This window comes from Pan troglodytes, chromosome 7, assembly GCF_028858775.2.
Source record: "Pan troglodytes isolate AG18354 chromosome 7, NHGRI_mPanTro3-v2.0_pri, whole genome shotgun sequence".
Taxonomy (NCBI): Eukaryota; Metazoa; Chordata; class Mammalia; order Primates; family Hominidae; genus Pan; species Pan troglodytes.
Window position 1 is genome coordinate 130674830 of NC_072405.2, and position 19797 is coordinate 130694626.

General features: G+C 40.3%; 1 protein-coding gene across 6 annotated transcripts in view; it reads left to right on the top strand.

Moving 5' to 3' along the window:
• The window catches only part of COL14A1 (collagen type XIV alpha 1 chain), a 245293-nt gene extending 230056 nt beyond the window's left edge, over positions 1-15237 (top strand). For 2 of the 6 annotated variants that reach the window (XM_016959807.4, XM_054656976.2), the window contains exons 46-48: positions 10375-10452; positions 12531-12686; positions 13938-14117. In XM_016959807.4, the coding sequence (XP_016815296.2) occupies positions 10375-10452; positions 12531-12686; positions 13938-14029 (326 nt within the window). In that variant the 3' untranslated portion in view covers positions 14030-14117. Of the gene's footprint in view, positions 1-10374; positions 10453-12530; positions 12687-13536 lie in introns of all 6 variants that reach the window. The other 4 variants (XM_054656977.2, XM_016959809.4, XM_016959810.4 and 1 more) reach the window with 3 other exon arrangements.
• The last annotated feature ends 4560 nt before the right edge of the window (positions 15238-19797 follow it).

Consider the following 19797-nt stretch of genomic DNA (forward strand, 5'->3'; position numbering starts at 1 on the left):
TTGAAAGATGAATACAGATAGTTTTCTCTTTCTTTTTTCCACCCAGTACTCATCTGGTTAAGTCCAATTTGAATGCCCTTCAGAACAAGACCTTTATCTGAAGGTTTAGTGGATTGTGTTTTCCTAATGGTGTAGTCATCTTAAGGCATTGACAAGGATTGCTCTTTTTTTTCTTCTTTGCATCATCTTTTATTGATTTTTTTTATTACAAAGTGACTCTTTACATTGATCATGGCTGCAGAAAGAAACTCTTATGTATTAGTGAGCTATTGCTGTGTAACAAATTACTTTAAAACTTAGTGGCTTAAAGCAACAAATATATACGATGTCCATTTTTGTGGGTCAGGGATTTGAGTTTTATGTGGGTGCTGTTGGCTAAGAGTCTTGCATAAAGTTGCAGTCAATATGTCATTTAGGAGGCCAGTCATCTGAAGGCTTGACTGGAGCTGGTGCATCTGTTTCCAAGATGGTGCCATCACAGGACTGTTGGCAGGAGTCTCCGGCCCTGGCTGATGACTGGCAGGAGGGCTCAGTTCCTCGCTGTGGAGCTCTTCGTGGGGCATGGTTGAGAATTCATTTTCAACGCATAGAGGCTGCTTTCCTCAGAGCCACTGATCCAAGAGAGAGAGCAGAGGAGTTCCCATTATGATTTTGACATCTAGTCTCAGAAGCCCAAGCTTTTGCTTTCACCATATTCTATTTGTTAGAAGGGAGTCACTAAGCCTGGCCCACACTCAAGTAGAGAGGAATTCTGCTGTACACTTTGGAGGGAGGCATTTTAAAGATTTTGTCAGTGTCTGTTTAAACCATCACACTCTTCTAAATTAAAACAAGGCCTTCTGGCTGTGCATTGCGAAGAGGGTGATGCTCTCATCCACAAAACGATTGCCAAGCAGTATGACGTCTACAGTGCTGAATAATGAAGGGCTCTTGTGAAGAGTTGGCTTACCCTGCCTGTTTTCACCACTTATGTTTGTTTTTCTCTCCCGTATTCTTTTAAATCATCCAAATGACAGATGTAGGGTTTTAGAGGGACACGCAAGATGCAGCTGTAGGCACCTTTAAAAACAGTAGCAATTATTGGGAAAAATGTTTTTGAAGACTACTAATACCTTTTGTGTTCCTGTTTCTGAAATTAGTCATAATTAGAACAAAATCCATTTTCAAACCAAACACAAAGAACGAGAGAAAAAAAGCCATTGACAAATTAAAATTACCATTAAATTATGTTCCCACCCTTATTATTAGTAGAATATGACTGTTACAGTAATAATAAGCTATAACTAGTGTTTTGTCTTGTTTTTGCCATGGAAGCTAATATCATTGTTTCTGTAGATAAAAAAATTTTAAAACCTTAATTGGAAAGTCTAATAGTCAGTTTGAACAAATATTTGATAAATCAATGGCTGATTAATCCTACCGCATTAGTGTGTGACACATGTCATTCAATACCCAGATAGATTATACTTTCTTGAATTGGCCTTTAATGATTTCTTTCTGTTCATTCTTTCTTACAATGAGGCTACATTATCCCTCAAAACAAATTTTAATGTACATTTTTCTTTTATTCCTCATAAGACATGAAATACAATAGTTATTTCATAAGTCATAACTAGTTTATAGTGTTGATAACCTCTTGGCTAGCTTTTGGACTGCCATTTCTCATTCACACCTTGAGCCCTGATAAAAACAAAATCCCATGTGGATACTGTGCATCAATCCTGAGACATCATGGTGATAGCAGATTACTGCCACGTGAACAATGTAAGCATTTCCTTTCAAGTCGTCATCGTGTAATTTAGCCAGAAAATCACGGCAAGTTTTCTAAGAAGGAGATTTGGTTATACTAGATAATAAAAGAGAGAGAGAGAGAAAGAAACTCCTTTTTAAAAATGTAGGAATGTATTTTGTCATTTTCTAAATTTTTAAGCCTTGAACATAAGTAAAATGGAAATATAATGTAGTTTATATGATAAAACTAAAGTTGTTTGTATTAGCTGTGATAAAACATTTTTGGTGAATTTTTTGACATGGCTTTCAAAGCCATGACTGTAATAAGTTAATTATCAAAATGTATTTTTAGAGGAGGAGGGTGAAAACATGCAGAGAAAAGATATATTCATTAATCCTTTCCATTTTCATTGTTCTAGATTTGACTTTGGCATTAAACTACTATGTAAATATAGTGAAGTAGTTTGACTTTCCTGAACTTCTTTGCTAGTTTGGAAAAACATAATGAGTATCCTTGATTTTGGATGTGTTTATCGTTTTTTTTTTTTATGTTAACTTTTGGGATACATGCGCTGAACGTGCAGGTTTGTTACATAGGTATACATGTGCCATGGTGGTTTGCTGCACCTATCGACCCGTCATCTAGGTTTTAATCCCCCCATGCATTAGATATTTGTCCTAATGCTCTCCGTCCCCTTTCCCCCAACCCCCTGACAGCCCCCCGGTGTGTGATGTTCCCCTCCGTGTTTCCATGTGTTCTCATTATTCAACTCCCACTTATGAGTGAGAATATAGTAATGGGTCTTTCATGCTGAGCATGAAGGGCTGTTGGTCATAACACATTTTATTTTAAATTCTGTAGACCCTGACCTTATCCCAATGCCTGGACACAGCTCACTTTTCCAGGAGTGGAGAGCATCATATCATTTTCCAGTTCTGCAAGGAATGAAGACCAAGCTCCAATTTAAATATTATAAACTGGTTGACTATTCATGCTAAACCTGAAATGTTCATTTTTAAGCTACAGAAATTGGCTTCTTTTCCCACTAATTTTGAATAATTTATAATTTTCTTAATAGCCAATAGTGGAAATAATATAATAGCTCTTAAGGAGGAATGATCAAAATTTTGTAGCAGAAAGTAATAGATTGGCATTTGGTCTAACATTCTTATGTACCAGTGAGGTCACAGTGTCAGCGGCAAAACTGGGTGAACAAAAAGCCCAGATTCCTGGTGCCTGATTTAATGCCCATTTTCTCCTGCCATTCACCTGCAGTTGTGAATGGTCAACCTGCAGACTACAATAGGCTGGTGTGCACTGATGAGCTTTGCACCTCGTCTTCTTCTCTCTCTCTCTCCACCCTTCTCTTTTTAACTTCCACTCTTCCTACTTCTCCTCTTTCCTTCCTACTGCACTTCCTCCCTCTCGCTGCCCAAATTTAGGTGAGTCTGTGGTCAAAATACCAAAGGACCCTCTACCTATGCTGTCTTGTCTGATAGAGACTAATAGAAAGACCTGAAGTGCTAACCCCTTTGCCTTGATCTTGCTTTGGTTAGTGGATTCCTTTGACCATTGAGTGGCCCCACTTAATGATTCAACCTGTTTTCCTCTGGCTTTTCTGTGGAAATAGCACAGGGTTTACCAGTGGAGCTAGGCTCTGCAGGACTCCAGGCTGCCTTAACCAATGTATTGCCTTGTAGCACTCAGAAGGAGCAGATACAGGTTTTGTGGAGCCTGAAGCTTACGACTTGGGGTTCCTCTTGAAGAAAAAGAATATGAAGTCCGAACATAAAATTAAGTAGAAGGTACTGAAGGTGGCCTTTACAAGTTAGTGTCTCTCCATAGTCTGGCACACAAAGCTTGTCATGCTCTGGCCTAGACTAGCCTTATATTCTATTGCCTGTGAAACAACCTGAAACTGCCAAAGCCATACCAAACCATTTCTGGTCCCCCAGGCATGCTCTGTTGTCTCTCACCTGCAAGCCTTTGCGCATGCATGTTCGTCTGCCACCATGCCCATCTGTCACTTCTTTAGCAGATAATGCCTGTTCTTCAAGACGTCATTTCGGGCTCAGCCATATTGGAAAGCCTTCTGCAGTCCCCACAGGTGCCTCAGTTCTGTGCTCTCATATTCTGCTGTAGCTGTTTTCACATTGCATTATAACTACTTGTTACCTATCTGTGTTTCCTACTCCATGACGACATGCTACATGCAGGAGGGGTGCTTTTGACTCTGGATTCCCAGTGGCTGATGTTGGGACTGGGCTAGGCAGTTTATGTTGTTCGCCTTCTCCGGGCTTTAGCTTCGTGGTGCTAGGTGTCCAGACCCCTTTGCCCTCTGCTCTTTGGCAAGGTCAGCCCAATGGAAAGCACTGAGGAAGATTGGAGGGTACGAAGAAGGGTAAACCCCACCCCTGCCTCCTCTGCAACTCCAGTTGTAGCCACCACCCCTCTGCGCCCCTGCTTCTAGTAGACAATCTCCCCTTCTGTTTCTAGATCCTACCAGAAGCCACTAGGCTCTGGGCTCCAGTCACATTTTTTTTTTCTCATTGTCTCTACTCTCCTACAGGTAATAGTGGCTCCGTGTTCTTGCCAATTCGTAAGTTACGTCTTTGCTTGGTTTCTAAGCTTTTCCATCATCCATGTTACCAAGTGTCTGTATTAAATTCCAAATTTCCTCTCTCTAAAAGATCTAGAGTGGTTTATATTTCCCTGGCTGAGCCCTGAATTATAAAGGCACAGTAGATGGCCAGTTGTTATATGAAAAAGACAATAGGAAGAGGGACCTTTGGCAATCATTTGCAAGGCTCATTTACATATAAAACAACTACGTGTTTTCCATTCCTGTCCATCTTAGCATAAAGCATGGAGCCCCAGAAACTGGTACTAGTCCTACAGACCAAACATGCAGAAATAGCAGAGCTTAACAAAATGCATACAGTACTTATTGAATTAAGTCCAATTAATCTGCCTTCTTGTAACTAGGTGCTAGGTCCAGTACCTTGCTCTTAGTAGGCATTCACACAAACATTGAGTGAAGAACAGACTGTACTTGCAATCCATCACCAGTATATCCCAGGCAACAGACAATATAATAACACAGAAAGCCTTGATCTATAATCTCTGCGACTTTTTGGTACAATTACAATGGAAGCATTCCCCAGGCCTTGCATAGCTTCGTGGGCATAAATCCTGGGAGTTCCTCAGAATGTCTGGGGATGAGGAAGGAGTGACTGTGCTCCACAAACAGCAGAGACTCCAGGCTGGAGTGTGTGGTGTGGTCGGGGGGGCCATAAAAATGAATAAAATCTCCCAACTCAGAGGCCAACAGGCCAAAGAAAATAGGAAACAGACAACCAAGGGCCAGCCCCTGGACATGTTAGTGTGAGCAGGATAAATCCTCTAAAAATGAATTCCAAATCTTGCTCAGGGCAGACAGCAAGTATACAAATTGAGGAAAGCAGCTGAGGAAATGTGGTGATAAACACAGGGCTGACTGCTGAGTGTGAGGCCAGAGAGAGTGTGCAGACACATTTGGCAGGAGGTTTGGGAAGCCATAACTATAGCAAGCAAGACAAGAAAGAGCCTTCAGGTCCAGCTTAGGATGGAGAGGCAGGGAGTGCAGTGGTTGAGCACAGAGGCTTCTGCGCCAATCTGCCTGGGTTGAGATTTTGGGTCTGTTATTTCCTAGCTAAGGACAAGTGACTTACCCTCTCGGGATTCAGCTCTCTTTCAGGGTTAATAGCAGTGCCTGCCCTCTTGGCTCATGTGAAAACAACATGAGTTTGTTCATGTGAAGCAGCTGGCATCCGAAACCTAGTGAGATAATTTATAGGCAGTGCTGATACACTCTCAGGCACATTTTTGGTTTGTCAAAGTCTGCAATGAAATTTTGTATTCCATTCATTCATCCATTGCTTTAACAGATATTTCTTGAGTGCTTAATGTGTGACTGGCACTTGGAATAGAATGAAGATCTAAAACAAGCAAGTCCCTGATTTTGTGGGCCAGAAAACAAAAATATTGACGAGTCAGTGTTAGGTTAGTGGTGAGGGAGAATCAGGCAACCTGAAGTGGTTTCTAATGAGACTCTGAAGAATGAATGAATATGACAAATGTACCACTCTGATGGAGGATGTTGTACAATGAGCAAGGCTATGCATCTGTGGGAGCAGGGTGTATATAAGAAATCTCTGTATCTTTTACTCAGTTTTACTGTGAACCCAAAACTGCTCTAAAAGATAGTCATTAGAAAAAGAGAGAGAGAAGGAGTAGGAGGAGATGGAGGGAGGGGACTTCTTTCTGATGATCCTAAATATTATTTTGGTTACTCTACAGAAAACTGAGGGTATTTTAACCTTGGCTAAATCATATTTTTGCTAAGTTAGATCTAATTTATATGAGCTGTGCTCATTTTAAAAATTGCAGTACCTCAAACTTCATTGGAGCCAATTATATTCATCTCTAAAAGGCACTAGTAGTTGATATCACCACCACACAAGGAACTTGTTAGAAAAAGCAGTGTTCACCTAACCGAGGAGTATAAAAATGAAGCTTCAGCCTAAGGAATTTTGTCTGTTGATTTTTCAAAGGTATGCTTGCTTATAATGGGCAGCTGAACTATTCACAACAGCAAAGACATGGAACCAACCCAAATGGCCATCAATGATAGACTAAAGCAAATGTGGTACATATACACCATGGAACACTATGCAACCATAAAAAGGAATGAGATCATGTACTTCGCAGAGACATGGATGAAGCTGGAAGCCATCATCCTCAGCAAACTAACACAGGAACAGAAAACCAAACACCACACATTCTCACTCATAAGTGGGAGCAATGAGAACACAGGGACACAGGGAGGGGAAGAACACATACTGGGACCTGTCGGGAGGAGGGGCAAGGGGAGGAAGAGCATCAGGACAAATAGCTAATGTGTGTGGGGCTTAAAACCTAGGTGATGTGTTGATAGGTGCAGCAAACCACCATGGCACACATTTACCTGTGTAGCAAACCTGCACGTTCTGCACATGTAGCCCAGAACTTAAAAGTAAAATAAGTTAAATAATAATAATAATGGGCAGTTGAATATTAGTCTAGGCATTGAATTCATTTAGTCTTCCAGTATTTATTGGGCCACCTAAGAGTGGCCATGGACTGATGCTAGAGAGGTAAGTAAGGCACAGCTCCAGCAGTCAAGAGGCCTATAGTTTTGGGGCCATGTGGGCATGAGAATAGGTAATGCAGTGGAATGCGCAGTACCAAAGGATTGCAGTTACTAAGAAAGCAAAGAATTCATTCACTCATTTATTCTTTCATTTGTTAGTTCACTCAACAAGTATTTGTGAGTTATATATTATGTGGAAGACATGATATTTATACATTGGGGATATAGCCGTGGAATAAGATAAATATGCCTTGCCCTCTTGAGTCTGTCATGGTTCTACCTGCTATGGTTATAGAGAGATTCTGAGTTGGGTCTTAAAGAATGAGGACAAGTTATGGAGGCAGACAAGTTAAAGGGCATTTCAAAAGAAGGAAATTAGCATTTGGGAGTCCCATGAGTCTCCTGAGTCTCAGTGTTTTTGTGGAAAGGACAGTGGCACTTAGCACTGGTGACCCCATCTCAGCACCAGGTGGCTCCACCTTGGTTCTGTGCAAAAGAGATCTATGATGGGCCATGACTGGGTTTTATCTATAAAAAAATGACTTTATACCCAGGCTCCACTGCCCTCAGGCATCTCATGCATAGTCACAGGCTGATGTTTTAGGACACTTGATTTCCCTCCTTTTAATTAGGTCCTACCAGGCTTATCAAAAATATATCCAGATCTATTTTTAGAGATCTGAAGTCTCTACGCTTAGCCTTTGATCTCAATCCTCATCTAAGGTACTTAAATACTGATTTTTAACAAGATTGCTTCACTCCAGAAAATGGCCTACAGCCAAGTTCAGTTGTCATGGACATGAACATTCCTTCAGTATATGAACCACAAGTGGATATGTGGACAAATATTAATGTATTCACCTAAATGTAGTTTGTAATATAATAACTTGAAGAATAATAAAATCAGCCAGGCATAGTGGCTCACATCTGTAATCCCAGCACTTTGGAAGGTTAAGGTGGGCGGATCATTTGAGGTCAGGAGTTCGAGACCAGCCTGGCCAAAATGGTGAAACGTCTCTACTAAAAATATAAAAATTAGCCAAGTGTAATGTCACACACCTGTAATCCCAGACACTCAGGAGGCTGAGGCAGGAGAATCGCCTGAACCCAGGAGGCAGAGGTTGCAGTGAGCTGAGATTATGCCACTGCACTCCAGCCTGGATGACAGAGTGAGTGAGACTCTGTCTTAAAAAAAAAAAAGAAAGAAAGAAAGAAAGAATAAAAGAATAAAAGCTAAAATTCCTTGTTAATATATAATTGTGTCTTTAGGCATTTTCCTTTTTGTTTTCTAAGGCATTTCAAGGGCTGGAATTTTTTTTTAATATTTTTGTGAGGCTAGTTCTCTCTTCTTACCTCGACATATGTTACAGATAATATCTGATTCCATTTATTTTTCTCTGTATAATGAGAAAATTAAAACAACCAGATTTTCTATTCCCAATCTTCTCCACCTCGTGCTTTCTTTATGAATAAGCAAAAAACAAGTCAGGAAACTATTATTAGGGGATTAGTCCCAAGAATACTTTCCCAGATATCCTCTTCTGCCTGATCCATGTCTTCTTGTGGAGAATTAAGCATTAGGAACCATCCTGTTAAAGATGATCCTGCACCGTGAGGTCGTGAGAGGCCACTGAGTCACCACGCTCTTAATCAGGAACAGCCTGGTGTTAGTCATCAGTATATTTTATTATGTTCTAGTTCTTTCAAAATTAGTTGTTCCCTGTTGGCAAAGTGACTCCAGTTCAAAGAGAAGAAGAGGGATTCTCGGCTAAATTCCCGGATGCACACTGGGGCATAAGCACTGACCAGTGAAGTAGCGCCTCTCAGCTAAAAGCTACAAACTCCAATTAGCTACTAAACTAATGCCCAGTAGGCTGCCACAGCACGGTTTTCTGTCTGAACAACTTGATTAGCAATTGAGCATTAAATATTGGTGAGTCAGAGTTAGCTGTGTGCTTTTAAAACTCAGATGGGTGGTATTTTTACTTTTGAGAAATCGTTGTTTTCCTTATGGGCTCCTAAGAGAAGAACCAGGCACTGAACAGAAAGTCACAGGCATGGTGGTTTATGCCCTGGGCTGTCATGGAGATACTGGTCTTTTGTAAGCTCAGATAGCACCATCAAAGTGACATGCAATAGGATTGGGTGTTTGGGAATTCTAGCAATGAGTAGACCAACCTGGATGACTCCTAGTAAAGAAGAAGAGCTTTTTAAAAGAGATGCCAGGCTATGTCTTGACTACAAGAGATCATTACTGGGAGCACAAAAGATACCAAAGCTGCAGGTTAGGAACAACCATTATATGTGCAGTGTAAAAACAAAAAACCAAAACCTGTTAGTTCCTCACCGGAGTCTTCTTTACCAGTGATTTCCAGAACAAATACTACATCAACACTTTTCTTTCTGGAAGTTATAAACTAAGATGTTAAAAGTGATTATTTTCAAGTGCTAGCATCTTGCTTGTTACATCTAATTTGTTGACAGTGAATATGCATTGTATTTAAAGTAAACAAATAGTTATTTGTAATTTTAAAAAATTGCAAGGCCTTTCCATGCCTGCTACCTGTCAAATTGGCCATTTTTCATTTATTGATGTTTCCTTCTAGGCTTTGCCAATTCAACATAATTTCTCAGTAGGTATAATTAAACAGAGATGCTGTTCTGCATGCCGCTATTTCAGAGCATTGTTGTACACAAAAAACAGACAGCAAAGATCTTCTATGATGTAAGCCAGGGTAACGCAGACCCCAGTCTAATGCAACCCTATCTTGGGCCTCAATATAGGGGCTCTCACCTTTCAAGTGATCTTGTGATAGGACCTGTTTAGATAATGAGGTGTCAGAGTATATGTTTCTTTGTTGTTTGCCTGTGAAAATGTATAGTTTGTTAATAGCACTGTAAATTATAAGAGGTCCGCTCCATGGAAAAGAAACACGAATAGATTTAGATTTTTATGGGGCTGAATCAGCCAAATCAAACACAGGCTTTTCTGAAGCTTCCAAGTTTTAATGGAAACTCTCACTCTTCAGAATGTTGCTGCCTAATTACAATTCATGCCTTTTGCAGATACATTACAGGGTGGACCAAAAGGAAAATGTTAGACGTGTTCACTTGTGATTTCTATTGTGTTACTTGTGGAGTGCCAGCTGCATAAGTCCAGTGGCCTGGTGCGTGCAAAGACAAGGACCAGTTCTTGGCAGGCTGTGTGACTTCAGTAGGAAGGAGAAAGAGAGACTGGCAGAATAGCAAATACAGACCACACACTCAAATACAGAACCAGACTTCAACATGTGATTCTACATATACTACCAGTGTCAGAATGTAATTTAAAAGTCCCACGGTACTCATGACCCCAAACGAACCCACTTAATTGTCTTCATCAGAGAAGCACTTTCGAACTCCAGAAAAATGGAACTACCAAGATTTTCTTTTAAAAAGAACTTTAAACATTTTAAAAAATTATTTTAAACAGGTCTAACTGGTATCAAAGGAGAAAAAGGAAATCCAGGCGTTGGAACCCAAGGTCCAAGAGGCCCCCCTGGACCAGCAGGTAAATCTTCCTTCCCAACAAGAAACTGCAAATGTATATTTTTATATTCACTTGGCATTGCAAGTGAGGAAAATGGTCATCTTACATCCTAGTATGTAACTTAAATGGCTGTATTTCTTACTTGTTTTATTGGGAGGCTTCTTTGTTAATAAGGATCCTCCCAATATACAAGACCAAAAAGTTAGAGCATATTCTGGGATCTTATTGTTTGTGTGAGTTGCGATAGGACAGACTATGCTATAGTAACAAATACATCCCAAATGCTTAGTGGATTTACACAATAAAGCTTTATTTCACAATCACACAAAGTTTCATATGAATAAGGTAGCTCTCTTCCATCTCAGAACCCATGACCTCCATGGTGAATCATGTAGCCTCCAAGAGAAAGAAAAAGAAGGCACATCGGGCTGGGTGTGGTGGCTCACTCCTGTAAGCCCAGCGTTTTGGGAAGCTGAGGCAAGAGGATCACTTGAGGCCAAGAGTTTGAGACCAGCCTGGGCAATGTGACGAAACCCCATTTCTACAAAAAAAAAAAAAATACAAAAATTTAACCAGGCGTGGTGGCATGTGCTTGTAGTCCCAGCTACTTGAGAGGCTGAAACAGAGGATCACATGAGCTCTGGAGGTTGAGGCTACAGTGAACCGTGATGGCGCCACTGCCCTCCAGCCTGGGTGACAGAGGGAGACCCTGTCTTGAAAAAAAAAAAAGAAGGCACATCGGTCTCAACTTCCTAAACGGAATGAGATGTCACTTCCATTCACATTTTATTGTCTGGAACTAATCACCTAGCCCCAACTGAACTGCAAGGCAGACACAAAATCTAGAGAAATACAGGGCTATTTGGTGAGCACTAGTATTTCCTGCCATGGTAATCTTACTGAATGAGTTCTGTAGAAGTTTTGAGTTTTGTGTATTATATGCTTTTAGAATGGTCTCCAGATGATCAGGCTTGATATTAGAATTATTATAATTTGCAATCTTATTATAATATATATTTATAATGTCAGTCTTAGCCACATTAAGTAAAGTGCTTTACAGATTTTTCTTTCCAATCTAGTAAGGATTTTGGAAAATACTTTTTCTGAGAGAGGTTCCTAATGCAATTCATTTTGAGTGTAAATATTTCTGTTATTAGAGACAATGTGAGGAACTGATATAACATTACACATTACACAGAATGGGTGGTTGGTGAGTGCTGATTGAGGAGCTGAATATATGAGAGCCACCACGCTATTCAAATAGAAGGTGATACTTGTTCCTACTTTTCATTTCAGTTCTAGTTGAGAAATTCCATTATAGTTGAAGACTGCCTTTTCAACACTGTTGGAACCCGGGCCTAAAAACAAGCATACAAGCCAAAAAAAAAAAAAACATGCTGACAAATTTCTTCAATTCACAACAGTCTTAATCCTCCTATTTTTACTCAGTCTGAATTCTCAATTAATGTAAACTAGCTTAAAGAAATTTTGGATTAGTATATTGGGTCGAATGTCAAACTTGTCATTGGTCCCCTCCAGGACAATTTCACACTCATACAAATTTACTTTAATTATCTAGGGCCATAAACCAGTACTGAATTACATGGCTATTCTAACTGTTGATGAGGTTGAGCTTTAGTTATCTGGGGCCATAAACTGGTACTGAATTGCATGGCTATTCTAACTAGATGATGAGGTTGAGCTCTGAGTGTGTTCATGTTTGTGTCTGTGTGTGTGCATGCCCATAGACTGGATTCATAAGGAACCGCATTGGGAAACAAAAGCTCCAAAAAGAAAATAAGGTTGATAATGGAATGTTCCTTTCCCTTTAACATCCAAGAGGAAATAGAAAAGATGCATTTTGCTTCCCAGTTTCCTGAGCTGATTGAGAGCATTGACCTCCAGGAGGATAAGTGATTACACTATGACCCTCTGCCTAGGGAATCCAGTCTACAAAAAAGAACTCAATGAGTAGAAAGAGGTTGACCTAATTGTCCTAAAAGTTGCTTCTTCTAAGAGTTAGTTTACTTCTTGGTTGTCTCAAAACTCACCCTGTTGTGGCAAAAGACCAATGGTTTTCATCTGTGGGTACTTCTTAGGACCTTCAGGGGAGAGTCGGCCTGGCAGCCCTGGGCCCCCTGGCTCTCCTGGACCAAGAGGCCCACCAGGTCATCTGGGGGTTCCTGGACCCCAAGGTCCTTCTGGCCAGCCTGGATATTGTGACCCCTCGTCATGTTCTGCCTATGGTGTGAGAGGTAAGTGTCACAAAAAGCCCCGCTTGTGGGCTTTGATCAATGTTTTACTATGCTTATACCAAAATGGGAAGATAGTGCTATGAAAAAAGTTAAATTGGTTATGAATGGGAAGCAGAGCTTGAATGCCTCACTTCCTTAAGTTATCCCGAGACATTTTCTATAAAGTGCAAATTGCTATAGAGGCTACTTCCTTAAAAACCTTAAGAGCAAATTCAAAATAACAGCACATCTAAGTCTTCCTTGCTCCCCAGTGATGACCTACATAGACTTGGCCTCTGACTTTGTATTTAGCACATTTGGAGGACATGGTTGAACATTCTTTTGGAGTCTCCATTCTTATGTGACAGCTGTGATGTGGCCAAGACGTCCCATAAAATTTTACTCTTGGTTTGGGGAAATGTCAAACTTAGAACTTCTCCCGTAATTAAGAGGGCTCCTTAGATTATTTTCAATGAAATCATGCATACCACTTGCATTTAGGTGCATTTCAGCACCACATTTTAGGTGACCAAGAATAGTTGTGAGAGGAAACAAAAATCATGCTGTCCTTGCCTTATCACTAGCTACTGGACTAAAAGAATATGCTTCCTAAAACATCTGCAGTGTGCATGCTGGCGTGCTGTGCAATGGCCCCTTTTCTGACATAGTCAGTCTTGGAAGCATCAAGGGAGAGGCTGAGGGACTGCTGTGGGGCCATGAACTTACTAGTTAATGGGTTTAAAATTTTCTGCTTCAGTAGAAATTTAACCTTAGTTATCACAGGAATTGGTCAACAAAGTTTTGCTGATGTGTTTTTCTCTGTTCATCTTTTCCCTCCCTGTTCTCTCAAATACTCCTATCCCTTATTAAGATCTGATCCCCTACAATGATTACCAGCACTGAAGTGGAAATCCTCCACTCTGGTTCCATTGGCCCCAGACATTTAGCTATGGATACAGAACTGTCCTGTCAACCACCACCACCACCAAGCCCCTGCCCCTAACAATGGACACCCTGCTTCCCTGCTTCTTCTGCATCCCTGCCTTCCCACTTTCAAACCTCTTGCCCACTCTGCTCCAAACATGATGGAGTGATAACATCGGAACTTAACCAAATCATATATGTCTATTTTAATAGACACTGACTGCTCCATGTCAGCCTGGATAGAGGTATATGATCGTGTGCCAAGAATTTATCCCAGACTCCCCTGTGTGACAGCTTCGTAATAAAGTTACTTAACTGTGCCTCTTCCTCCTTCCTCTCCCCACACAGGATGGATGGGCATCTTTCTCCTTGACCACCCTACTCTCCCTTCCTCCCCGATCACCTCCCCTCCCTGCTCTCCCCTGGTGATGGACTTCTAACATGAGATCGTTTTTTAAAATTTCTATTTCTTTTATAATTTTGCTGAGTTTTCAGGGTTTCTTCTGTAAATAAAACATAATATTTAAATGGTTGGTTATGATTCTAGTTTTCTAACAATTTCTGTAATGTATCTTTCCCTTCGTCTGTTTACTAACTATCTGAAACCTTATGGGGAAGGTACAAGGGGCGTGGTGGATTAAGACATCCACTGCTTTTTACCCAGCAGGATATCTCTGTGTCTCTAAGGACCCAGGTGAGGGGAGAATATCAATTTATGATTCCTGGGTGCAGCAAGTCCCCACCCCCACTTTTCCTCTTTAGCTCCCCATCCAGATCAGCCAGAGTTCACCCCTGTCCAAGATGAGCTGGAAGCCATGGAACTGTGGGGCCCTGGAGTCTGATAGCCTCAGGAGAAATTTGAAGACCAACTGCAAGAACTCTTAAGGAATCTTGTTTGAGAAAATGTTGTTATGTGGTTTGTATGCTACTTTTGGGGGGCGGGGCTCATTTCAGCAGCCTAAATCTCCTCCTTGGATAATGTTAATATTATTATTATTATTAACAAAAAATATATATTTTTAAAAAGTTCCCTTAATCTATGACATGGTAGCAATGATTTCCCTTTGGTGTCTTAATGGCATGTCAGATAATTTGTTTTTCCAGAGAAGAGAGCTCAAAGAGGAATCGGGAAAAATAAATTGAATTCTGGAATCTTCTCTCTCAAGTCCTAAAATGAACAAACAGATATGATTGTGTTTGAGGGAAATATGTCCCCAGCAGGAAAAGAATTCAAAGAGGTTCAAAGAATATGTCACTTAACTCCTACTTGCTGTAGGAATAACCTTGCTGATAAGAAAAAAAGGGACAATATTGGAGAAACTACCTCTTGTTTAATTGATCTGTCCAACTCTGAGATCACTTGGTAACTGGTTTCATGTGTATCCAAAAATCAGCATTTGGATTTAAGCTTTCTGAATTTGGTAGTTTAAGAAACAGATTTAGTTTTTCAGTGGTTTTAACTCATGTGAAATAATGATTTTCCACCAGCTCTGATGCAAAGAGATATAATTTTAATGAACGATTTATCCAGCAGTGTGTTCCAGGGGTTGCCTCTCCTTATCTACAGGGATTACTTTGTACATGCAGATAAGTTTTCGCAAACCTATTTCCATTTTCTTTTGTAAGCAAATAAAACTTTAAAACAATGTATGTGGATTCTTTTTCCTGCATTTCTAAGTATCACCTTAAGCTTTTGTAGTCTTAACTGAGTGTCCACCAGAAAGACAACAGTTGTCTTCCTTTAGGTAAGCATTCAAACTTTCATTCATTCGTTTACTCACTCACTCATTCATTCATTCTGAGTGCAGTAGAAAACAGAAGAAGCAGTTAACTTGGGACTAAGAGATTAGCGACATTTTATTGTTTATTTATAATCTAGCAGGCAGCAAAGACCCTGCAACTGCATGACCTCTGCTAAATAAATGTTTATCAATAGTTGACTGAGGAGCCCACCTATCTTCTGATATTGAGGAAAGCCTAAAAACCCCTAGAAGGCAGAGCAGAAATGAGGTTGAATCTAATAGACTCTAACCCTTAAACCATACTTTGTCTTTTGCTCACAAAGGAAAAATCTAGGTATTTGAGAAAGATTTGAATTCTATTATGTGCTAGTTGAAATAGAAACAAAAGAGAACCATAAATTTAATATGTGCTCCTTCTCTGTAACATCTCCCTAGTAACAGCTAACTTTAGAAAGTAGGGATGGGATCATTTACAACTAGAAGCTGGATTCTTTCTGGATCAGGAAAAGGCTAACACGAAGGATGGTGTCTGTCTGATCACCAGGTTCTCTTTCTGTCCTTCTCATAATCTCCTGATCTTTGGAGATGAAAGATCTCCTTTCATCTTCATCTGAAGGATTCTTCAGATGATTCATCTTCAGACTTCATCTGAAGGATTCAAACAATCTACTTGTGTGCCTTTGGTGGGGTGGGGCGGGGGCGGGGGGCGGTTCTAAACAAATCAGTTTTTTTGGTGTCTTTGCAGGGAATGAAAGAAGATAATGAGCAGATAATCAGCAGCCATTTCCTTTCAGTTACGGTATATGATTCTGCCTGAGAAAGCAGGATTTATGGGAAGGAAAACTTGTCTAAGGCTCATCAAGATGGCCTGACCCAGAGTCACCTAAGAGAACTCTTCCAAATTAAATGACTAGGGTGTGTAATCAGTTGCTTCTTACTCTGTGTCTCAGATTTCCTAGTCCATGACATTTAATAGTGAGTATAGAGTAGGATATTCTATACATTTTAGTATTTGGCCCTTGGAAACAAAGTTAAATACCATGTCACTCAGAAGACTCTCAAAGTTTGTGTGTAAATGGCGAAGTATACACTATGAGAGATTCTAATCCATTCACATCATTCTTGAGTTGTGCAAATACACTTGGCTTTGATTTCACTTGGTGATCTAAATTTGTTTATTTAAGCTGCAAGAAAGTTACATTAATTTGGAATGTGTCATCACTTGGACCCAGTATATCAGATTTTTATTGAGTAAAATGTTAAAAATAATAAGTGTAACTCAGATTCTGGATGTTCGAGTTTACAATACATTGCCTGTAATAAAAGCTGATTCTGAAGTGCATTTTTCTTGACTTACTTTGGCAGAAATATACTTATATCTTAATTTATAGTTTGTAAGTTTATACTGTTTTCTAAAAGTAATAAATCATCATTTCATGAAAAATACATTACTCTTCAGAATTCTCATCACATTTGTTACAAACTCCCCATTTCTTTTGGGAATAGTCATTTTAGGGTAGTATTTTATATTCCAAAAGACCCCAATTTAATTTTAGAACAACTCTTCCTCTTTTTTTTTTTATTTTTTTACCTCTTCTGCCCCACCCCATCTTTCCATATCAAATATTACTGTGAACCAGGGAGCGTTTTCGTTCTGGGGATAAAACCATCACCAAAAGAGATGTGGGCTCTGTCCTCTTGGGGCATCCTTTCTGTTGCTGGAAAAAGACAGGAAACGTGAACACACAAGCAAAATTAATTATCAGACAACATCAGATGCGTTCAGGGTGGTATGGCCATAGAAAAATTAATTATCAATCATGATGAATATGAAAGACACAGATAAGGTCCTAAGACAGGAATAAGAAAGGAGGAATAAAGGAACATCTGCTTCCATTTGGGTGGGAGGGGCCCTCTCTGAGGGGCTGACGTTTAAGTAGGGACATGAAGATAAAAGGTGTGGGAGATGAATTCAAGCCCACGGTTTGTCAAGTACAAGGGCCCTTTGTCAGCAAGGTAGGTGCCGTGTTCAGGGAATTGTAAGCAGACCAGTTGGCAGGAGAGTGAGTGGAAGAGTGAACAAAATAAGGCTGAAGACCAAAGCAAGGGGGACTGTATGTGTGAAGTTAGCGATTTGCATTTTATTTTATGAATAAATTTCATTAGAAGCAACTGAGGAGTTGCGAACAGAGGAATGACATGATCAAGTGTCTGTTTTAAGTCAGTAAAGGGAAAATTGCTGTTTCATGGAACCACACTGCTGCGTTTATGTTCTGAAGTTGTCACTGTGCAGTTACTTAAGGCCAAGCCTATCCCAGGAGCTTCAAAGTTGTATCAGTTAGGTTGGGCTAGGCTATACAGTGGTAATAATTCCTAACATCTCAGGAACTTAGCACAATAAACATTTACTTCTTGCTCAACAAGAGAGCAGAGCAGCTGTCTGCCACATCTGGGCTCAGTGTTCCACACTACTTCTGCCTTGGACACTTCCATGTCAACGTGCACTCCCGTGATCACCAAGGCAAAAGGAGAGAGAACATGTAGATTCATTGCCCCATGCTTCCTTCAGAAGTGACACACATTATTTTCACTCATGGATCTTTGGCCTAAGTAAATCACATGACCACATTCAGTGGGGTGGAGAAGTACAGCCTTCCCATGTGCTAGGAGGCAGAAGAGAACCAGAAATATTGGCAAGAAACAATAAAAGCTACCACTTATGTTTTTACTCATTTGAACCTCCCAACAACCCAAGAGCTAGTTCACTATCATCCTGATTTTCCCAGTAAAGAGAGGAAAGCACAAAACGTTAAATTACTTGCCCAAAGACGCACAGTTAGAATTCACAGAAGCTCTAGCTCAAGATATCCACGCCTAACCTCTAGATTTCTCTGCCTTACATATTGGGGATGCTTCAATTTTAACGGCAAAAAGGGGTAGAGGTAGGGCTCACTAAAGTGCAGACCCCTGAACTCTGAAGAATGCCCAAGGATTCTGTGTCAGTTGTCTGAGTTGAGAACTAGATAGGTGCATTTTCTTATTTTTCAACCAAGCACCTCGGTGATCAGTAAGCCACAGCTCCAGAAACACTATTTTGAGAGCATTCTGGTTGCATGGTGGAGAATGAGTTGGAGGGGATCATAGCAGATGAGAAAACATTAGTTACACCATTGTAGTGAACCAGTGGTAGATAATGGAGAACTGACCTAAGATAGCGGAAATAACGGGGCTTATTAATCAACTGGAAATGGAGGCGAGGAAAGGAAAACAGGATAACTCACGTTTCTGGCATAAGCAACTGGGTGGATAGAGATAATATTTATCCTGTTGGGAATTACAGATTTGGGGCAATGAGGCTTAAGAGTTCAGTTTACAAGATAAACTGAGCATTAGGTGTCTAACAGGCAAGTTGGAGCTTGGGAGAAAAAGCAGTGCTAGAGATACATTTAGGAGTCATCAGCATGTAGGGTGTATTTAAAGGCTACAGACTATGGGGTAGGGGTAGGGAAAATGAGTGGGCTTATCTGGGGGGAATTTCTTCTTTTCCGTTATCCTTTTTTCATTTTTGTGTCAACAAATTCTCCAACTTGGTCATTTATATTTTATTTTTGAGGAAGTATATTTAAATAGGTATCTTAACAAAATACTTTCCAAACTAGAGCCATAATGAACTTGTGCCTGTTCTCTCATTTCTACATCTTTGACATGCTTTATCTTCCACATGGAAAGTCCTTCTTCTCTGCCCCACCTTAGTTTAAATGACCTGCTTAAACTCATACTCAACTTTGAAGACACCTGAGGCTCCTCTTCCTGTGTCAAGCCTTTACTAAACTCCACCATGACCATCTTGACAACTATGACACCGCAGCCCCCTTTACCAGCTAACTCTTTGACCTCTCTTCTCCCACACGACGTGCATTCTTTAAGGGGTCTCAGACTGATCAGAGCATGCTTGACTCTTGATAGCTGCTCAACAAATGTTTGTAGAATTCTATTAAGAAGCATTTCATCCTAGCACAGTTTCATCTATATTCTGGGCCAAATCACATACTCTGCTTATAGCAGGAAAACTTTTCTCTCAGTATAAGGCAGAAAATTTGGGAGACAGGAATAATGCCTGGAAGTGAATGATAAGCTTCTATAGCTTTCAAATTCAGATCTAGTAAATGTTCCATAATGTAAGGGAAGTATGTAAGTCTTGTCTTCTGATAAATTTATTCATTCATGTGTTCATGTATTCATCCATCTCTCCATGCATGCATCCATCCATCAAACTTTTAATTAGGATCTGGGGTCCATGAGTTCAGCCATGTGTTGGGGTGCTGGAAAGGAAGAGATGAATAGAGTGACACAGGAGCTCCCTAATTTTCTGCTCTCAGTTGAAGCAGGAAAGATGGCTTGGAGCAGATTGTGGAAGATCTTCTATCAGATGCTGAGATTTTTATCTGAGGGAACAGGGGCAGTGG